The 18,583-nt window shown below is 34.9% G+C and overlaps 2 protein-coding genes and 1 long non-coding RNA gene across 8 annotated transcripts in view; 1 reads left to right on the plus strand and 2 right to left on the minus strand.

Annotated features, from left to right (window-relative positions):
- Positions 1–863: 863 nt before the first annotated feature.
- Positions 864–4,732, minus strand: si:ch1073-406l10.2. 2 transcript variants are annotated; one of them, XR_012399070.1, is made up of 4 exons: positions 4,467–4,671; positions 3,095–3,293; positions 2,879–2,980; positions 864–1,784 (listed from the first exon to the last, which is right to left on the minus strand). XR_012399070.1 is itself a non-coding variant. In NM_001386533.1 (4 exons), the coding sequence occupies exons 1-4, from the start codon at positions 4,656–4,658 to the stop codon at positions 1,698–1,700; spliced, it is 492 nt and encodes a 163-aa protein (NP_001373462.1). In that variant the 5' UTR covers positions 4,659–4,732; the 3' UTR covers positions 1,098–1,697. The 2 variants fall into 2 exon arrangements, 1 of the variants encoding a protein (NP_001373462.1); NM_001386533.1 differs by having other exon boundaries at positions 1,098–1,784; positions 3,183–3,293; positions 4,467–4,732.
- Positions 4,182–9,254, plus strand: LOC141380753 (uncharacterized). The gene is made up of 2 exons (XR_012399504.1): positions 4,182–4,734; positions 6,211–9,254. It is a non-coding gene; the product is annotated as an uncharacterized lncRNA (long non-coding RNA).
- A 1,191-nt stretch (positions 9,255–10,445) lies between these two features.
- slc4a2b (solute carrier family 4 member 2b) overlaps positions 10,446–18,583 on the minus strand; it is a 93,018-nt gene continuing 84,880 nt past the window's right edge. For 4 of the 5 annotated variants that reach the window (XM_073940508.1, XM_073940511.1, XM_073940509.1 and 1 more), the window contains 3 exons: positions 17,767–17,936; positions 16,856–17,029; positions 10,446–14,938 (listed from right to left, as the gene is read on the minus strand). In XM_073940508.1, coding sequence (XP_073796609.1) covers positions 14,858–14,938; positions 16,856–17,029; positions 17,767–17,936 — 425 coding nt within the window. In that variant the 3' untranslated portion in view covers positions 10,446–14,857. The remainder of the gene's footprint in view (positions 14,939–16,855; positions 17,030–17,766; positions 17,937–18,583) is intronic. The other variant, NM_001114440.2, reaches the window with a different exon arrangement.

Here is an 18,583-nt window from a genome sequence, read left to right on the forward strand (position 1 = left end):
ATATATATATATATATATATATATATATATATATATATATATATATATATATATATATATATATATATATATATATATATACATATATATATATATATATATATATATATATATATATATATATATATATACATATATATATATATATATATATATATATATATATATATATACATATATATATATGTATATATGCTACAAGCTACTATACAAGCTACTTGACAAATGTAATGAGCTAAGCTATTAGCTACTCTACTTAAAATGTAGCTAAAAAAGCTAAACGCAGATTCGAGAACCAGACAGAACTGTTGTATAAAATATATATATATATATATATATATTTATATAACAGTTCTGTCTGGTTCTCAAATCTGATTGGCTGATAGCCGTGCGATATTCTGCATTATCAGAACTCCTACAGCCTCTTTACCCTTTGTGTACTATTCCGCCCACATACAGCCAGCAAAAAGCAGACACTACAGATCTAAAGTTTAAAAGAGGCTTGCTCAACTGTTCTAACTGTCAGCTTATGATTTAAATCCAACGCGGAAGAAAGTAGTTCCTCATACAAAAGGGTTTTTGAGACTCTCCATGTTTGATTTTGTTTTTATATACATAATTATGCCGTCAAACTGTTGTATAAACACAATATCACACTCGTAGCAGTGCGATATGGCTGTATATCGGCACTGGTGGGGGGACTAAGGTGGGGGATATATATATATTGCCACCCAGTGGAATAAAATGAAACCTTCAGAAAGAATGAACACAAAATATGAACAAAAATATGCAATATCCTCTAAGCATCGTAAAATTGGGAGGGTTTTCAGTGAAATAAGACCATATTTATCAATCTACACCAATTTATGTGATTCAATTCAATTCAGCTTTATTTGTATAGCGCTTTTACAATGTAGATTGTGTCAAAGCAGCTTAACATAAATGGTCATAGTAACTGGATCAGTGTAGTTCAGTTTTTTAGTGTTTAAGTTCAGTTCAGTTCAGTTTAGCTCAGTTCAGTGTGATCAGGGCACGCTTGTGAATTCCTCTATTTTGCTTAACCTATTGCCAAAGTGAATAATGCACACAATCAATTATACATTAGTTGCTTTGTACTTTAATTCAGCTTAAATTTTAATAAACAATGAATTTAAAAAAATAAATCTAGAAACTAACAATGTACAACAACTGTTTATGAGTTCAAATTAACAATGTTTGAAAATGATTGTTTATTTGTTCATGCAACCATTTATTTTATTATTAGTTCATGTTTACTAATGTAACAAATGAATTGTAATGTCAGTTCATGAGACACTATTAAAACACAATGCATAGGCTCTATTAATGAGACAAAAAAGCAATTGTGACTGTAAGCTTGTATGTATAAAATATATTAAGACACATTTATTCTAATGAATTTGCAATAAGTCATTCACTATGGAATTATATGGATATTCTTTAGACAGACTATCAATATATAATATACTAATGTTTACCTACAAATAGATATACCTTAAAAGACTACCTAAATTCTTATCATTCAAAATGTAACCATGTAATTGTATGTTTCTCTTTTAAATTGAGTTTTAGTAAGGACCAAAAAGAATTTGGATTATTGATTAGATGTTTAAATGTTATATATTTGGCACAAAAGACTGACTAGGAGAGATTTTTATGTATCTGAACATCCAGTATTCTCATTCTGTTGCAACAGCCAGCAGTGTTGGGGATCCGCTGCTGTAACCCATCTTATTACAGCGCTCGAGTCGCTCTTTCGTCATATCCTACAGTTAAAAACAATGAAATGGTATTAGTTAATGAAGATATATTTAGATATATAAGATATATAAAACCTGAAGTATCTTTATGTATAATATCACAGCCAATTGTTATAGTACTAGAGTGCAATATTGATATGCATGCATTAATATTTAAAAAATTGGAGTATATTTAATAGTAAATAATAGTAATAATAGTAATAATTTATAATAATTAATAAATAATAAGATTTGTTATTACTCACTATTAGGGATCACGACAGTGGAATGAACCACCAATTACTCTGGGATATGTTATATGCCAGATTACATCAATATTAATAATATTTTAAAAACATATGTAAATATAAAAAAAATTAAATATTAAAATATATTTTTAAATATGATCTTTTAGGCATTTTAACACCTAATGTCTCTTTAAAATATCACTGCTATTAATTTTCTTTCTAGTATCCAATGTTGTGATGGGATGTGTATTGTTTTTTTTTTGTTTTTTTTTTTTAAACAAGTTCTGTGTTACTTGAGCATATTTGAATTTATGAATATGTAAATATTTTAGAATTTGTAAGAATGAAAATATTTTTCAAATATGTATTTAACATTATGTAAATTATTTCATAATATCACTGATTTTTTTATGTATTACTCAGCATATTTGAATGTATGAATTTGTAAATATTTTAAAATTTGTAAGAATAAGACATTTTTTAAATATTCAAAGATCTATTTAAAATTATTTTATTATATCACCGTTTTTTATGTATTACTTGAGCATATTTTAATATATATATGTAAATATTAAAAAATATATAATAATAAAAATACTTATAAAAATACTTATATTCAAAATGGTCAATGATTTTATGTATTACTTCAGCATATCTGTATGTAAATATTTTAGAAATTATTTGTTATTTTAAAAATCATTTTCTTTAATAATTTTTTCTTTTAATATTTACTAAATTAATTGTATCAGTAGCTCCATTAATAAAAAAATAAGCAACATTTTTTTTAATGTATCTAATTTTATTAAAATGCATCATTATTATTTGTTGCTGATGATGTACAGAGAATATAACACATGCGTGAAAAGCACAGACCTCAGTAAGAGCTGGTTTATGCACACAGCTCACATAGGGTATGGGTTCTGGTTCAATCTTTCCAGCGTAGGTTTTATAGCAGATGGCACAATCAATCAGAGGCTGGAGGAAAAAAAATAGCAACACCATTATAATACAGTACAATAACTTGCTCTTATTCCATTGCATGGGCTGTATGTTACTGTATATAAAACACTTGTCTGAGCAACGACTTACATCTTGAGCTCTGTTCACCGATTATCCAGGTATGTGCAGAGGTGAAGCGAATCATTTCTGATGTTTTTCATTTATGATCTTCACTTACCCGATCATTCCTGAAGGCACATGTGGTGGTGTCAGCGTTCTCCGTTCCTCTTTTGCACTTTGTGGCTTTCAGATAAAATTTGTGGTAGATGAAGGTTACATCAAACCCTGCCTAGAGAGATGAGAGATTTAGTTATACAATAATACACACCTTTTTAATTATTGATTATTTATTTAAAATTAAAATAGTTAAACAATAATTCCAATAACAAGAAATAAACAAGAAATAAGGATAAATTAAACCATAAACATCCAAATTCAATATATACACACACACACACACATACATACATATATATATATATATATAGTATTAGGCCTATAGTTTAATTTTGCTATGTTGAATTTCATCTTTGCAAACTTGCTGTTATAAAAGTACATACATACATACATACATACATACATACATACATATATATATATATATATATATATATATATATATATATATATATATATATATATATATGTATGTATGTATGTACTTTTATAACAGCAAGTTTGCAAAGATGAAATTCAACATAGCAAAATTAAACTATAGGCCTAATACTAAAAGTTAATGAGAGAGAGAGACACACACACACACACCTAGCTGATTATAAATGAATCATTGTAAATATACTAATTATTATTGTTTTTATTTCTGTTTTATCCTAAAATGTTGATTGTTAAATGTAGTTTATTCTGATCTCTTTGTATTGATTTGTATGAATAATACGATATGTGGAATAATAATACAATATATTAAATATTAATGTGAAATATTGAATAATGTCATGTATTGTTGATATTTTATTTAATTATTATATATAAATATCATCTTTTTTTGTACTACTACAATTTACTGGTTGTACTGTTTTTATTTTATTATACATGTATGTTACTTTTTATGTAAACTTTAAAACTGCAATACATTTGTAACATTTCATGCCGATATAATTATTGAATTGAATATTGAGAGAGAGAGAGAGAGAGAGAGAGAGAGAGAGAGAGAGAGAGAGAGAGAGTCTGATTCAAATACTAAAACTTTAATACAGTAAAGACTGAAATATTAAACATTATTTGCAAAAAGGTAACGCTAGTCAAAAAAACAACCATAATTTGATCTGATTTAGCAAAGTAAAACTTGCCCACAATAATTAAAATACATGTTGATCAATAAACACTCCCGATTTAGTTTATATTTCAACAAAACATCTATTTACCGCCTAAATGTGACGTAACCCAACAACATCAACACGACGTCATGACGCGAGTCATCTCTTCAAACAGAATAAACATTTACCTCAATTTTTGACTGCTGAAGGCTTTTAAAAAAGAGAAAATGCTGCTGGACTCCTTCGTGAGAGTTGACATTTTTCAGCGCGAGGTCTACACCTTTTTTGACGGTGTCCGGCAGTTTGCTGAGGGAGTTTTGAGCTCCTCCGGAGCTCAGCAGGACTCCAAAAACGAGCAGCGCAAACGGCAGATCAGGCATCTTCAACCAGTCTGAGCACGAGCCGCGCGCGCTCTCTGAAAAACAGCCGCATTCCTGGAGGACTGCCTTCTGTTGGGTAATACTGAAGTGAAATGAATGGTTAAAGGCTGCGTGTATTTGCTAATGCTAACTAACGTTAATACAGTGAGGGAAATAAGTAATTAACACGTCACCTATTTTCTCAGAAAACATTTCTAATGCTGTTGACTTGAAATTTTACCTGTATGTTGGTAACGACCTAGGAAATCCATTAAACAAAACGAATTAGTTTACAAATGAAGTTATGTGTAATAAAATGAAATGACACAGGAAAAATGTATTGAACACATGAGGAAACGGATGTGTAGAAAGGCAGTGAAAGCCCAGACAGCAGCTGAAATCTCTCAGTTCTTCAGCAACCCTCTGCTCTTCATTATTGTAAATTAATATTAGCTGCTTTAGTCCAACATCTCCTTTAGCAAGATGAGGAAGATGAAATCAGGGTGGGCATTTCAGCAAGACAATGATCCAAAACACAGCCAAAGAAACTCAAATGCTTTCAGAGAAAGAAAATCAAGCTTTAGAATGGCCCAGCCAATCACCTGATCTGAACCCAATATAGATAATACAAAATAAAGATCAGATTTAATAGACAAGACCAGGCCCGGATTTTTAATTTAGAGGCCCCTGGGCACAATGTCTTGTAAGCCCCCTACCTAGCCACACCCCAATAGCTGAATAAAAAAAATATAAGATTAATATAATTTTGTTAAATAAAATTAATCTATAATGTATAGCCCTCATTACTAAAAGAAATTATATAAAGTACATATATTTCTAGTCTACAAATATTTAACTTATTTTTAAAGCATTTAAAGCACACTTTGAAAAAAAATACTAATACATCTAATGAAAATTAATGGATTTTAATATACTTGTTCAAGTACACTGAAGGAGTACTAAATATTTAAGGGTATTTTAAATGTATAACTTCTACAAACTTATAATGCACATGATTTGGATATAACACCTCTCCAATCCAGTTCAGTTCTATGAATCTGAGTCCTCCATAATACACACACTTTATAATGATTCCTACTTGTCTTCCTCGTTAGAAAGAGTAGGCAAAATCTGATATGTAGAGGGAGAAAAAAAGAAGAACGTGTTCATCAGACACTGGATTCGAACCGGGTTCACGATCAATCGTGTCAAAAGATATTGCCATGTGCCTTACGAGATTATGCCACTCACACCGCTGTCTGTTGCGCTCTTTATTTATGTTGTCTCTATCAATCAAACGGTGATGAGCGTGAACAACTTAGTTTATTCCAACCATGATTCCAACGAGGTGAGCTACTTGCACTTATCCTAAATAGACGGTCCAAAATCTGCATTCATTCTTCTGATGAGGTGCATTTTTTTAACTTGCCAGCACCAAAAAAGTCTTTTATATAAAATATTAAATACGTTTCAGTAGTTCAGTTCTTTCTCCTTCTGTCATTTCATTATTACACACAATTTTCTGATTGTTTTGTTTTATTTTTCATGTGTACCCTTTACTGTTTCTCTTCAGTTCATGGAAATCAGATTAATGTGACGCTGGTGTTGGTTTGGAACAGATCAGACGTGCACAAACTTGCTGTGTTTGAGATCATGATGTCTGCAGATTCCAGATGACATTTCTTTACGATCCAGTGATGTTGTCAGACTGCCAAAACCACACTGGTAACAGCCAATCTCTCAATGTCTCTTGCTTTCCTTGAGTTCAAACAATAACACACATAGCTTATGTTTGCAGTAAAGGTCACATGTACACATTTAGCTTAAAGGCCTGTGAAATTAAAATAAAGCTTTTATGTGTTAGTGTTAAGGATATCTATAAGCTAGTGTGCTCAAAACAGTGACAACATTTGCATTAAGAGGATATAAGCATAATATAAACATCTAAAGCAGGGGTCACCAATCTCGGTCCTGGAGGGCCGGTGTCCCTGCAGGGTTTAGCTCCAGCTTGCTTCAACACACCTGCCTGAGTGTTTCAAGTATGCATATAAGGCCTTGATTAGCTGTTCAGGTGTGCTTGATTAGGGTTAGAGCTAAGATCTGCAGGAACAAGTTTGGTGACCCCTGATCTAAAGCTTGCAGTTGGTCTCTTCCACCTATATGATGGCATATTGCTGCGTCCGAAACCGCATACTTCCATACTATATAGTATGCTAAAACCAGTACGCGAGCCGAGTAGTATGTCCGAATTCATAGGCTGTTTCTCAATTCCAAGAAGGCAGAGAACGGACTTGCGTTCTTGTGGAGACCAGTCTTGCCGGGTGTCTTCGGAAGAACGAACTCAGGAGACCGCGAGGGCAGAGAACGCGTCCTTTGAGAAATGGGATGCTGCGTTCTTCCTGATGGTCACATGACCTTCACGTGTTTTAAATGGAAATTATTTAAACAATTACAGCAACAGGATGCTGTAAAAAATTACAGCACTCATACAACGATTTATTGTTTCCCCCCTCTTCAAAATATATACTTTGCATAAAAACCATTATAAATATACTCTGCACAATATAAATAAAACAAATTTTAATATGAATTTCAGCAAACAAACAACCTTAATGTGTTTATTCCTTTATTAAGATATTCATGTTAATGTTTACTTTCACCGTTTCATTTAGGGAAAGTCCTGAGGTAAATAAGTGATATCTCTGAACCTTAATAATAAATCTAAATTAAATGCTGCGCTTCCCACCTCCAGTCGCAATGACTTCTGGGACTTTCAGAGCGAGTTCGGTGCTCAAGTCTGCATTAGTGCGTCCTCGATATCAAGATCACATCTGGGAAGTTTCACGCGTCCTCCGTACTTGCAATCTTGAGTATTGGAACTGAACTTAGGCAGCTGATGATGACGTTGCACCAATGACTGTAAAAAATATGGACGACGCGACAGCCCTTTTTCCCATTGAACGCCTTGAGGGCAAAACGCCTGCTTGACGGGCACAAACTGTCGCAAAAGACTGCTGAAATTGGAGCCAGACATGCGCAGAAGGATTGTCTGATGGAGCCAGAGGAGGAGCCGCGAAAATGAGCAGAGTCGAGCTTCCAATCAAACGCTTTATGTAAAATCAACTACGCCCCCCGAACTTCTCAGCATGCGTTTGCTGTCATACCAACACAAATGGATGTAACAACGTTAACAAATATGAGGGTTTTATATATTCAATCGCGCCAGCTCCAGGCCGCAGCGCATAACTTACTCGCGGCGTCGCGGGCTGATTCCGGCTCGCATGCGGCAGCGCCTGCTCGCTCGGCCGCCGCATCTGGCTCGATTGACTCGGACTGGAATCGGGCAGTGAGTCCAGGCATCCGGAGTAGGTCCAGCAGAGGTAACATTAGTCAGTCTGAGCTCTAAGAGATAAGTCTCCGGCAGGCGAGAATCTAGCCGGAACTGTGTTTTGTTATCTGGGTGGCTAGGCGTGTATCAGCAAACTAATAAAGCCCGAAAAAAGCCCTGAACTTGGCGAATAAACAGTGTTCCACCAGGATCATGTATGTCAGAAACTATAGTTTACTGCTGAACTCATTTTGTCATGGTAAAATAACACAGAAATCGAATAATAACATTCAGTCTACTTCAGTCTCCTGCCGAAGCTCAGACGCCGCGCTTTGAGAAACTGTCAATCACAGCTGTGTATCACGATGACACGCCCAGCAATAAATTACTGCTAAAAACAAACTGTTTACAAAAATGAAGATCTGCACCTATTTCAGCACAATAACCAGTGCCTTAATCGACCAGAACTATCTTTCGGGACATTTTATTGCAAGTGTAATATTTTTTTTTATTTGGGCTTAAGTCTCCTTCATTAACACGGAGGAGGCGGGCTTTATGACTTGTACTGCAGCCAGCCCCCAGGGGGCGATCTAACGGCCGAAACCTTCACTCAAACGCAGGCTTGCGGCACACTTGCGTTGCACGAGAACACAAGACCGCTGAAGAACGCATATTGAGAAACAGCCATACAATTCGAAAATCAGTATGCGAGAAGTACCCGGATGACTTACTACTTCCGGCGAGATTCTGGAGTGCATCGCATGCATGCTGCGCTATCCCATGATGCCCCGCGAGCGAATTCATGAATGGGAGTAAAGCGACGCAATTGACGCAGGTAGGTCATGTGATTATGACAAAATGGCGGATGTAGTACGTCCGAACTTCATTCATAGTTTTCACATTCATACTGTACAGAACGTACTTTTCTAACGGCCGAGTAGTACGTTTAAATTCAAATGCAGTACCTACTGAGTAGTAGGCGGTTTCGGACGCAGCCAATATTTTTTGGCATCACCTCATACTTCATTTACTCATCAAATCTTCTGACCTATCAAATGCTCTCTAGTATCTGACATGTCCCTCCCCCTTCATGACACTTCTCATTTGACGCGCCTGAGCTCAACCACTCTTACTCACAGGGCTGCTATATACAGTAAAAACAAAACGCTATGTCTGTTTTTTGTATTTTTTATAAAAGCAGAGGAGCTACTATATGTCTGTCTTCATATTATAGTTGAGATTGTGTCAAATTTTAAAAAAAAAATAAAAAAAATGCACATTTTAAAGCACTTCATGGTAAATTTAAGGTTTATGCATCCTTGAATCCTTTAAATAAATAAATGTTGCTAATCTGTCTAGCATAGTTAGCATATTGCTAACATGCTGTAAATCAGGGATGTCCAAAACTTGGTCCTGGAGGGCCGGTGTCCTGCATATTTTAGTTCCAACTCCAATTAAACGCACCTGAATTAGCTAATCAAGCTCTTGTTAGGTATACTTAGAAACTTCCAGGCAGGTGTGTTGAATGAAGTTGGAGGTAATAACTATGCAGGGCACCGGCCCTCCAGGACCGAGTTTGGACACCCCTGTTCTAGTGTATCTAGTAAGAGCTTGATTAGCTGGTTCAGGTGTGTTTGATTAGGGTTGGAGCTAAACTCTCCAGGACCGAGTTTGAACACCCCTGCTGTAAATAAACGGGTTACTACAATATTTAAAGCATGAAATATCATGCTGTTACGAGGTTTATAGCATAGCTAGCATATTATTAAACTAGTTAGCATGGTAGCATATATTAACATTATTAGAAATTTAACATTAACAGTTAGCATATTGTTTACATGAGTTTACCTTTTACTACGTTTATTGCAGGAATTAGGATGGTACTAGCAGGTTTATAGCATGGTTAGGATATTATTCAATTGAATTACCATGTTTTTAAGTATCTAGCACACATTAGCATTATTAGCACATTGCTAGACATTTTTTATTTTTAGAATATATTTTTTAGACTTTATAATAAAAATTAAAATGTCAAAATATGGGTAAATAATAAAAAATTGATCATACTAAATTATATTTTAAATAATTACAAGTATTTTTAAACCAATCAAACAAATCATTACCACTACAAGACATTTCTTTTGCTGGAAAGAAATTAACTAATAGAGAAAATGTTCAGAATACCTCAGTTTGGGGGCCTGATGAATGTTTTTAAGGAAGAGAAACTGGTTGTGGATGCTGGATGCTGTTTATTTTTTATTTTAAAGTTCTGTAATTTATGAATTATTTATTTCAGCTTTTATTTTAAATCTTTCTTAAACCAAGTTATTAAACTAATTCAGCATCAAATGATCCTTACAGCATTGATTTGAAATGGAAATATTTTGTATTTAATTCTTTTGTACACAATTTTATACACCCTTGCTTAGTAAAAGCACTAATTTCCTAATATACAAACAAAAGAAGATACAAATAGCCGGTTTAAATAGAAAAATCAACTTTATTTAGCAATATCTGTAATTTGCTGTAAATATTGCATTATGTACAGAGGAATATTTAAAAATCAAATATCCAACAACGGAACACATAAAAACAGAATGCATTCAAAATATGCAGAGATGGTAAACGACCCTCGCTTCCCTTTGCCAACCACCAGGTCATACTTTTGTAACCGATACCACCACAATAATCCGACACTAACGTTCACGAACATCCCCCCTAAAACAAATACCACCTACAAACAAGTGCTGTGAGTTTTCCACACACAACAGATCCTGATTTCCCAGAGTTCTGCAAGTCTAAACGTGTCCAAAAACACAAACGCGGGCAGATGGGAATGTCAAAGATAAAGAACCGTGACAATGTGCTGATGTACTAAACAACATTTTATAAAAATATTCTCTAGTCAATCACGCTCAAACGACGACATGAAGCATCTATCCATTCCTCATATGGTAAAAATAACCTCTACGCAATTTAATTGTCATTAGTTAGCACGTACATAAAAGAAAACGGACATCAAAACTTCCTATAATTAAAACATCCTAACACGCATCCAATTCTGGAATGTGAAAAAGCGCCCAAATGAGCTAAAGCACTTGTTTTTGTTATTTAAAGCACAAATGGTTTGATAAAATCCAGAAATTAGGACAAAAAATGACATAATATTAGATAAAACCTAAAATAACACAGAGTTATATAACCGTAACCAGATGTGTTGTGTTATTTCCAATAGCTTGTGCACACAAAACTATTCCAATTGAACCTAATGTGCAGTCATCCAATCTAGTGCAGATTCCCCCAATCTGTAAGCGATCAAAATAATGATACTAGTGAGAAGTAGTGAAATTAATGAGGATTTCTGCGGTGAAACTCCTCATGAACTGACATAAATAATATGGTTAAATAAATAATTAGTCAATCGAACCCAATATTCAGTGTTTTTGCGGACAAAACAGGCATTGATTTTAGTGTCAACTCAACAATGTGGGAAAAACTTTGAAAAATGTGATGGAAAATAAAACGGCAGTTTATTAGGTTAGCATGATCAAATGAATCATAACGCTGCAAGTGAAAATCTGCTGATAATTTACTCGCCTCAAGTCATAAAACATGCAACTTTCCTTCTTCGCTAGAGATTCAAAGAGCATTTTCAGTTGAAATTGCGATTCTTGCGGATGACAACATGCGATCAGAGTTAAAAAACAAAACAAACCTTAAGTAAAATGTCGTAAATGATGTTCAGTTTTAGCACAGACTGATAGTTTGCTTCTTATAGGAATAGTTCACTCCAAAATTTAAATGAACCCATTCATTTACTCACCCTCAAGTCATACTTGACTTTATAGATAGTAGAAATAGATATATATCATATATGTGAAGAGTAAATATAGATATATTATTGATAGTTATACTTTATAGACGTTCTTCTTTTGTACAAACACAGTTGTAGTACTTTTACATTTTATTTATGCTGTAATAATGTATTCCACAGGTGTCAAACTCAGTTCCAAAAGGGCCGCAGCTCTGCACAGTTTAGTTCCGACCCTAATTAAACACACCTGATGAAACTAATTGAGTCCTTCAGGCTTGTTTGAAACCTACAGGTAAGTGTGTTGGAGCAGGGTCGGAACTAAACTGTGCAGGGCTTCGGCCCTCCAGGAATTGAGTTTGAAACCCCTGATGTATTGGATAGTGGCCCTTTTTGAAGCATCCAAAAGTGCATGAATTCATTGTAAAATACACCACCAAGGGGTTCATTCATATCTTATAAAGCAGATTGGTGTGTTTTTGTCACAAAAATATGTCACATTTGTAAACTAGAAACTCAAATCACTGACTGCTGAATAATAATATATAGACGATTCTCACAGGAAACGCTTAACATGGTTTGTTTACTGGAGAAGACAGGGACGAACAAGAAAAACAATGGTTTGGTTTTACTGTATATTAAATGTAAATCAATGGCGGCAACAGCAAGGCTCAAAAAATACAATTTTATTAAATTAAAAATGCTGACACAGAGCGTGTAACGTTTTGAGCCACCCGGCTCTTCATCAGTCATTGTCTGATGAAGAGCCGGGTGGCTCGAAACGTTACACGCTCTGTGTCAGCCTTATTAATTTAATAAATTTGTATTTTTGGAGCCTTGGTGTTGCCGCCATTGATTTACATTTATTTTGCACTTTTTGCGGTTTTGGCTGAGCACCCAATTAAGAGAGATGTGCGTGCTTTTGTACAGTTTTTTCATTGGTTTTATTGTATAACACAAGAAAAGACTATTTCTGCGATGAACACATCTTACGTCTACTCAAAGATCCTTCAAGAAATTGTCGAGAATGTTCATTCGACAGCCATTTGAGTGGCAGTCAGTGATTTAAGTGTGTAGTTTGACATGAAGTCTTTTGTCACAAAAACACATCAGTCTACTTCATAAGACTTATCCTTTTAGATGCTTAGCCCTTTTTTTAAGCATCCAAAAGTGCATGAATTCATTGTAAAAAATAACCCATACACCACCAAGGGCTTCGTTTATATCTTATAAAGCAGATTAGTGTGTTTTTGTAACAAAATGTCACATTTGTAAACTAGAAACTCAAATCACTGACTGCTGAATAATAATGTATAGACGAGCGTCACAGGAATCACTTACTATGGTTTGTTTACCAGAGAAGACAACAGCAACAATAGCAAACGAACAGCAAAAATAAATGGCTTGAGAATGTCACTGTATAACCGTTAAACACAAGACGAGTCTATTCCCAGAGCTTCTGCGATGAATACATTTTACATCGAGACAGAGATCAGATCGCTCATTCGACAGTCATCAGAAGTCAGTGATTTGGGTTTATAATTTTAAAAATGATTCTTTTTGTTACAAAAACACATTAGTCCACTTCATAAGACATGTGTAAACCCCATTTTTAATGTATGGCTTGGTTTTATAAAACATCTACGTGCATTTGAAAGTTTAAAAAACGGCCACTATCCAACACCATTATGAAGCACTGAAGAGCCAGGATTCATTTTAAATCTACTCCGACTGTGTTTGTCTGACAGAACAAAGTCATATAAATCATGGATGGCTTGAGAGTGAGTAAATTATGAGGTAGTTTTAAATTTTTGGGTGAACTACACCAATGTTTTCCAACCCTGTTCCTGAAAGCACACAAATATTACACATTTTCCATGTCTCCTTAACCAAACACACTTGATTGAAATCATCAGCTTAGTAGCAGAGACTGAAATACCTGTGATGAGTGAGACAAAGGAGTCATCCAAAACATGCAGTGTTGGTGGTTCTCCAGGAACGTGGTTGAGAAACACTGAACTAGACCAGTGTTTCCCAACCCTGTTCCTAAAGGCACATCAACAGTACACATTTTCCAACCTCTTCCAATTCAAACACACCTGAATCAACCCATCAGAACATTAGGAGAGACTTAAAAACCTGAAATGAATGGTTCAGATGTGGAAGACATCCAAAATATGTACTTTTGTTTAGCCTCCAGCAACAGGGCTGGGAAACACTGAACTAGACACCTCAATGTCAGGAGCAAGTCTTCTTCTGGACTCTCAAAACTTGACTTGCATTGCCAAGAATCACAGTTTGAGCTAAATAATACCTTTATTAAAGATTCTCAATTCTCTAAATGAAGAAAAGTAAAAGCCACCAACATCTTAGATGCCCTTAGGATGAGTAAATGACCGTCAAATTTCCATTATTCAATGAACTGACTATTTAAAATGTGTTTTAAGACTAAAGTGCAAGCTAAAACTCATTTTAAAACCTTTCAAAACCACTTTCTCGAATGGAGTTCAATGTAACAGCTCAATAATAAACCTACAACCGTACATAAAGAGTTCATCTAAGAGTTTAGCATGTACACATGACTTTCGGGCATTATAAAAATAGTAGTTCATGATTTGATGGCAACAGAACCAAAAATACTGTTGATTGTGTCAATGAAAACATACTGTATGACGTTCGAAAGTTTAAACAATGAGCCATTAAAACTATTAAAACCACAGTATTACGATGAAATCGACCTTGGCAGTCTTTCTCGATCATAAACGTTTGCTTAAAAAGAACATATATAATATTGCATGGGCCCTGAATGGTGTTTAGAACGTCCAGTTAACCCCAATATGGTACATTCAGTTGTTCTCACGGATGACGAATACGCTAGGTTAAGGCTAAACGGTGTTGATAGCAGCTCAAACGCTCTAATACCAATGCAATGAGTCTGTGGGATTGTGGAGTGGAGGTCAGGTCCATGTACATGTAGCTCTTTCTCACCTCCACCGCACGTCAGGCTCAATAAAGATTTGGTTTTTTGAAAAGCAGCCATCCTGTTGGCCAATAGTGTGATTGATAGGAAGATGTGCGGCCTCAGACTGGCATGTGCATCTCTGTGTATTCATCCTGTCCTTCCTTCTCGTCAAAAGTGGGCTCTGCGTCATCAGCGTCCAACTGAGAAACAGAAGAGATGATTTTGAAGAGAGCTTTAGTCAATATGATTGGGACAGAAAATACTATTTACTGCATATTGTACTCGTGTGCTTTTGTGAGTTATGTCCTCTCAAAAATTTATTGCAAAGACAAAACAAATTGCTCTCTTTCCAGGTGATGTCCCCTTAAAAAGATTATTCATTCATTCATTTACCTTCAGCTAAGATTCTTTATTTACTAGGGGCTGCCACAGTGGAATAAACCACCAACTTATCCAGCATATGTTTTACACAGCGAATGCCCTTCCAGCTGCAACCCAGTACTGGGTAACATCCACACACCCTCACATTCACACACATACAATACAGCTAATTTAGTTTATCCAATTCAGCTACAGCGCATGTCTTTGGACTGTGGGGAAAACCGAAGCACAGGAAACCCACGTCAACACTGGGAGAACATGCCAACTCCACACAGATTATTATAATAATAAAAGTATTTTTTATTTCTGTTCACAGTATTCGAAGAAAAAATGGCTAAAATTTAAACAAAGCAAAAAATAAATAATAATAAATTAAGGTAATTGTCCTAAACAAAAAATAATAATAATAATAAATCTGTTCACATTATTCCACAGAAAATACTAAATGTAGCATCTCCTTTTATATTTATTTATTAGTTTTTTAATTAGCATTTTAATAGTTTGTTGTTGTTAGTTGTTTTTAAAGAAGAAGACAATGTTATCTATTTTCAAAGTAATTGAGAGGTGTCTGGATGCAGACCTGGTGCAGTGCAATCTGAGCTGCATCCAATGCTTTTTAATGCGCTCACCTAACCCCACCCCTAACCCCACCCGTCACCGTGAAGTCATTCGCTCCATTGAGTGCATTGTGTCTGACATTGCATCGCAAGCTTGCATCATAAAGGCTGCATCCAGATACTATTGAAATCATTTAAATAATAAATTCTCCTACCATTCAGGTTTTAGACCAAAGACTACTACAGCCTTAATGAAGTTCACTAATGATTTGTTCATATCCCCAAGTCAACCCACTAATGCAATTTTTAATCTCACTTAAGCTTTTGACATGGTTGATCATTATGTTTTGTTGGATAATTTACACTTTGTAGGTTTTGATCAAAAATTCCTTTTTTGGTTTAATTCTTACTTTCAAAATAGACGTCAATACATTTCATTTAGAGGCTTTAACTCTGAGTATTCAGTTGTCGTGACTTACTAACTAGGATCATCCGGTCTGTCTTCAGCCCAGCTGTTGGCACTTAGCTTCTTCTATTTATTTCACTTAGCTTCTTCTATTACATACTTCATTGTCAGTTCATTACATTTTGTTTATGGCTTCTTTGCGTCTTGTCATGAACCTTGTTTATCTGGTGAACCCTTGGACACTCGGTTACCCCGATTCAGCTACTGCCCTTCCTCCCGACGCTGAATGTTTGCATTGTTGCTCACTGAACTTCCTGACTTATTCCATTAAAGTTTTACTTGCAATTGAGTCCATCTATCTAGTGTGTTTTCCTGAACGTGACACACTCGGTAGACACGGATATTAGATATGATGATGAGTTACAGTTGTCAAATGTTAATGGAATATCTAGGTCTTTGGTTCGATACTGAATTGTCCTTTAAAGGTGCTGTATGTATGTTTATGACTCTTCTAAACCATAAAATATGTTTTCAGATTTTTAAGAAACATGCAAAGTGAACATTCTTGTTTATCTAAAAACAGTGCTGAAGTAAGATATTCTGGTTTGAAAATGCACATTACATGCCAGAATCCTGTCTTTGTTTTGTTCTTTAAACCTGCCCAATTATATTTCAGCACCCGAGGTTGCCTTGGTGGGAAACCATGTATGTCATTGCATGCAGCAAATTATCTTAGTGTGTATGCGTCTTTTTGTGCGTGCAGAAGTCCTTACACACTGCATTTCACGATTGCTAAAGATGCGTGGTAGAAGAAACATCTTGACGGGGACAGTCATGATGAGAACAAAGGGGAAAGCCAGCGACGCCACCGTGGACATGACAGCCCAGAGAACAGCCAGACAAACCACCTGAATAGCTGTGAACAGATGCATCCGCAGCGTCCGCACCTGAGATCCAAACCAGAGATCAGTCAACAAACACAGCACAACACATCTTCACCGTTCATACAAGTGTCCATGTTACTGCCTCTATGATTTAAAAAGTAAACCAAAAACACAAGTCATTTTCTTTTCACATAGCGTGTTGTGAATGTAAGAGGTCTGCAAAGTTTCAAAGATAGGAAAGAAGTGACTCTGAACTGCCTGAACTACTGTCGAGTAAATCCAGTCTTACTTCCTGCACAATCCTATGTAGATTTGTAACTCTAAAAATGCAAAAACGGAAACACCAAGATGCTCTTAATTTTAAAACAACGCCCATTAAAAACTTTTGCGCACAACTGGTTGGATGCTATTTTTCTCCAATAAGAAAAAAAAAGATGTGTATGTGCATCAAAAAAGTCGTGATTTTATTTTAATTGACAAACCAGCAGATCCATCAAAGGAAAATGATTAAAATTCTTTGGTTTTTGAGCTAGATGCTAATGGTCTAATCAGAATCAATAATCTATGCTAAGCTAAGCTAAGCTAAAAGTGCATCAGCCAGACTCGGACTGGTTGAAAAAAAAGTGGTGAACCTCAATTGTTTAACTCTAAGAGAGCTGTAAAATCAGGCTATTTACAAGAAAAAAAAAGTTTTTAAACTGTAAAATTGAATATTTTTCTAAAGGAGATCTAAACAGTAGGGACCTTAAAAGGCATAATTATGTCTATTTAATAAGCAAAATAGCAGATTGCTGTCTGACCTTGCGCACGTATGTGTGGTCAGGGTGGTATTTTGGAGGCATCAGCAGAAGCAGGATCCGTTCAGTCATCTGGATCCCGTTCAGTGACATCACACCCATGTAGAGGAAGATGCCGAACAGCACAGCGATGGGGATTTGCCGGAGCAGATCACCGATAACTATTGACAGACCTACAGCCAACAAAACATCCTGCGTGAGTATATAATATCAATATACTATTCATTTAAAGGGGCGGTGAATCCCAAAAATGTGCAATGCTGTAATTTTACTCGCACTTAAGCTGTTTCAAACCTGAGTTTCTTTTATTTGTTGACTTAAAATACAAAAGTCATTTTTCAAAACATTCTCTTTTGTATTATGAAGAAACTTGTACAGGTTTGGAACAATTTTTTGGGGTTAACTATCTCTTTAATTCAACATTAAGGCATACAATAGTCATTTATACTGATTTTAGGCCCATTAAAATAAGGAAAATGTATTAATAGTTTTAAAACGGACAAAAAAAGTAACATATGTAACACCACATATGTAAAATCAAATCTGTCATGAAAAGAACAATAGAAAAAAATATATTCACTGACAACCAATCAGAATTTGAATATCTGAACAACATCAAAACATCAGTGCCTGCTTATAATAAACAAACATAATCATACTTTAATAAGGACTGTAATAGAGTTATTGTTCATAGTGTTATTAGGCCTTTAAAGTGAATTGAACTAAATATTTCAAATCTCAAACTAAGAAGGTCATAAGATATGTTGGTTTTCTACTAATGATAAAGCGTGTTTTTATCCAATAATATAGTAACTATAAT

The sequence above is a fragment of the Danio rerio genome, chromosome 24, assembly GCF_049306965.1.
Source record: "Danio rerio strain Tuebingen ecotype United States chromosome 24, GRCz12tu, whole genome shotgun sequence".
NCBI lineage: Eukaryota > Metazoa > Chordata > Actinopteri > Cypriniformes > Danionidae > Danio > Danio rerio.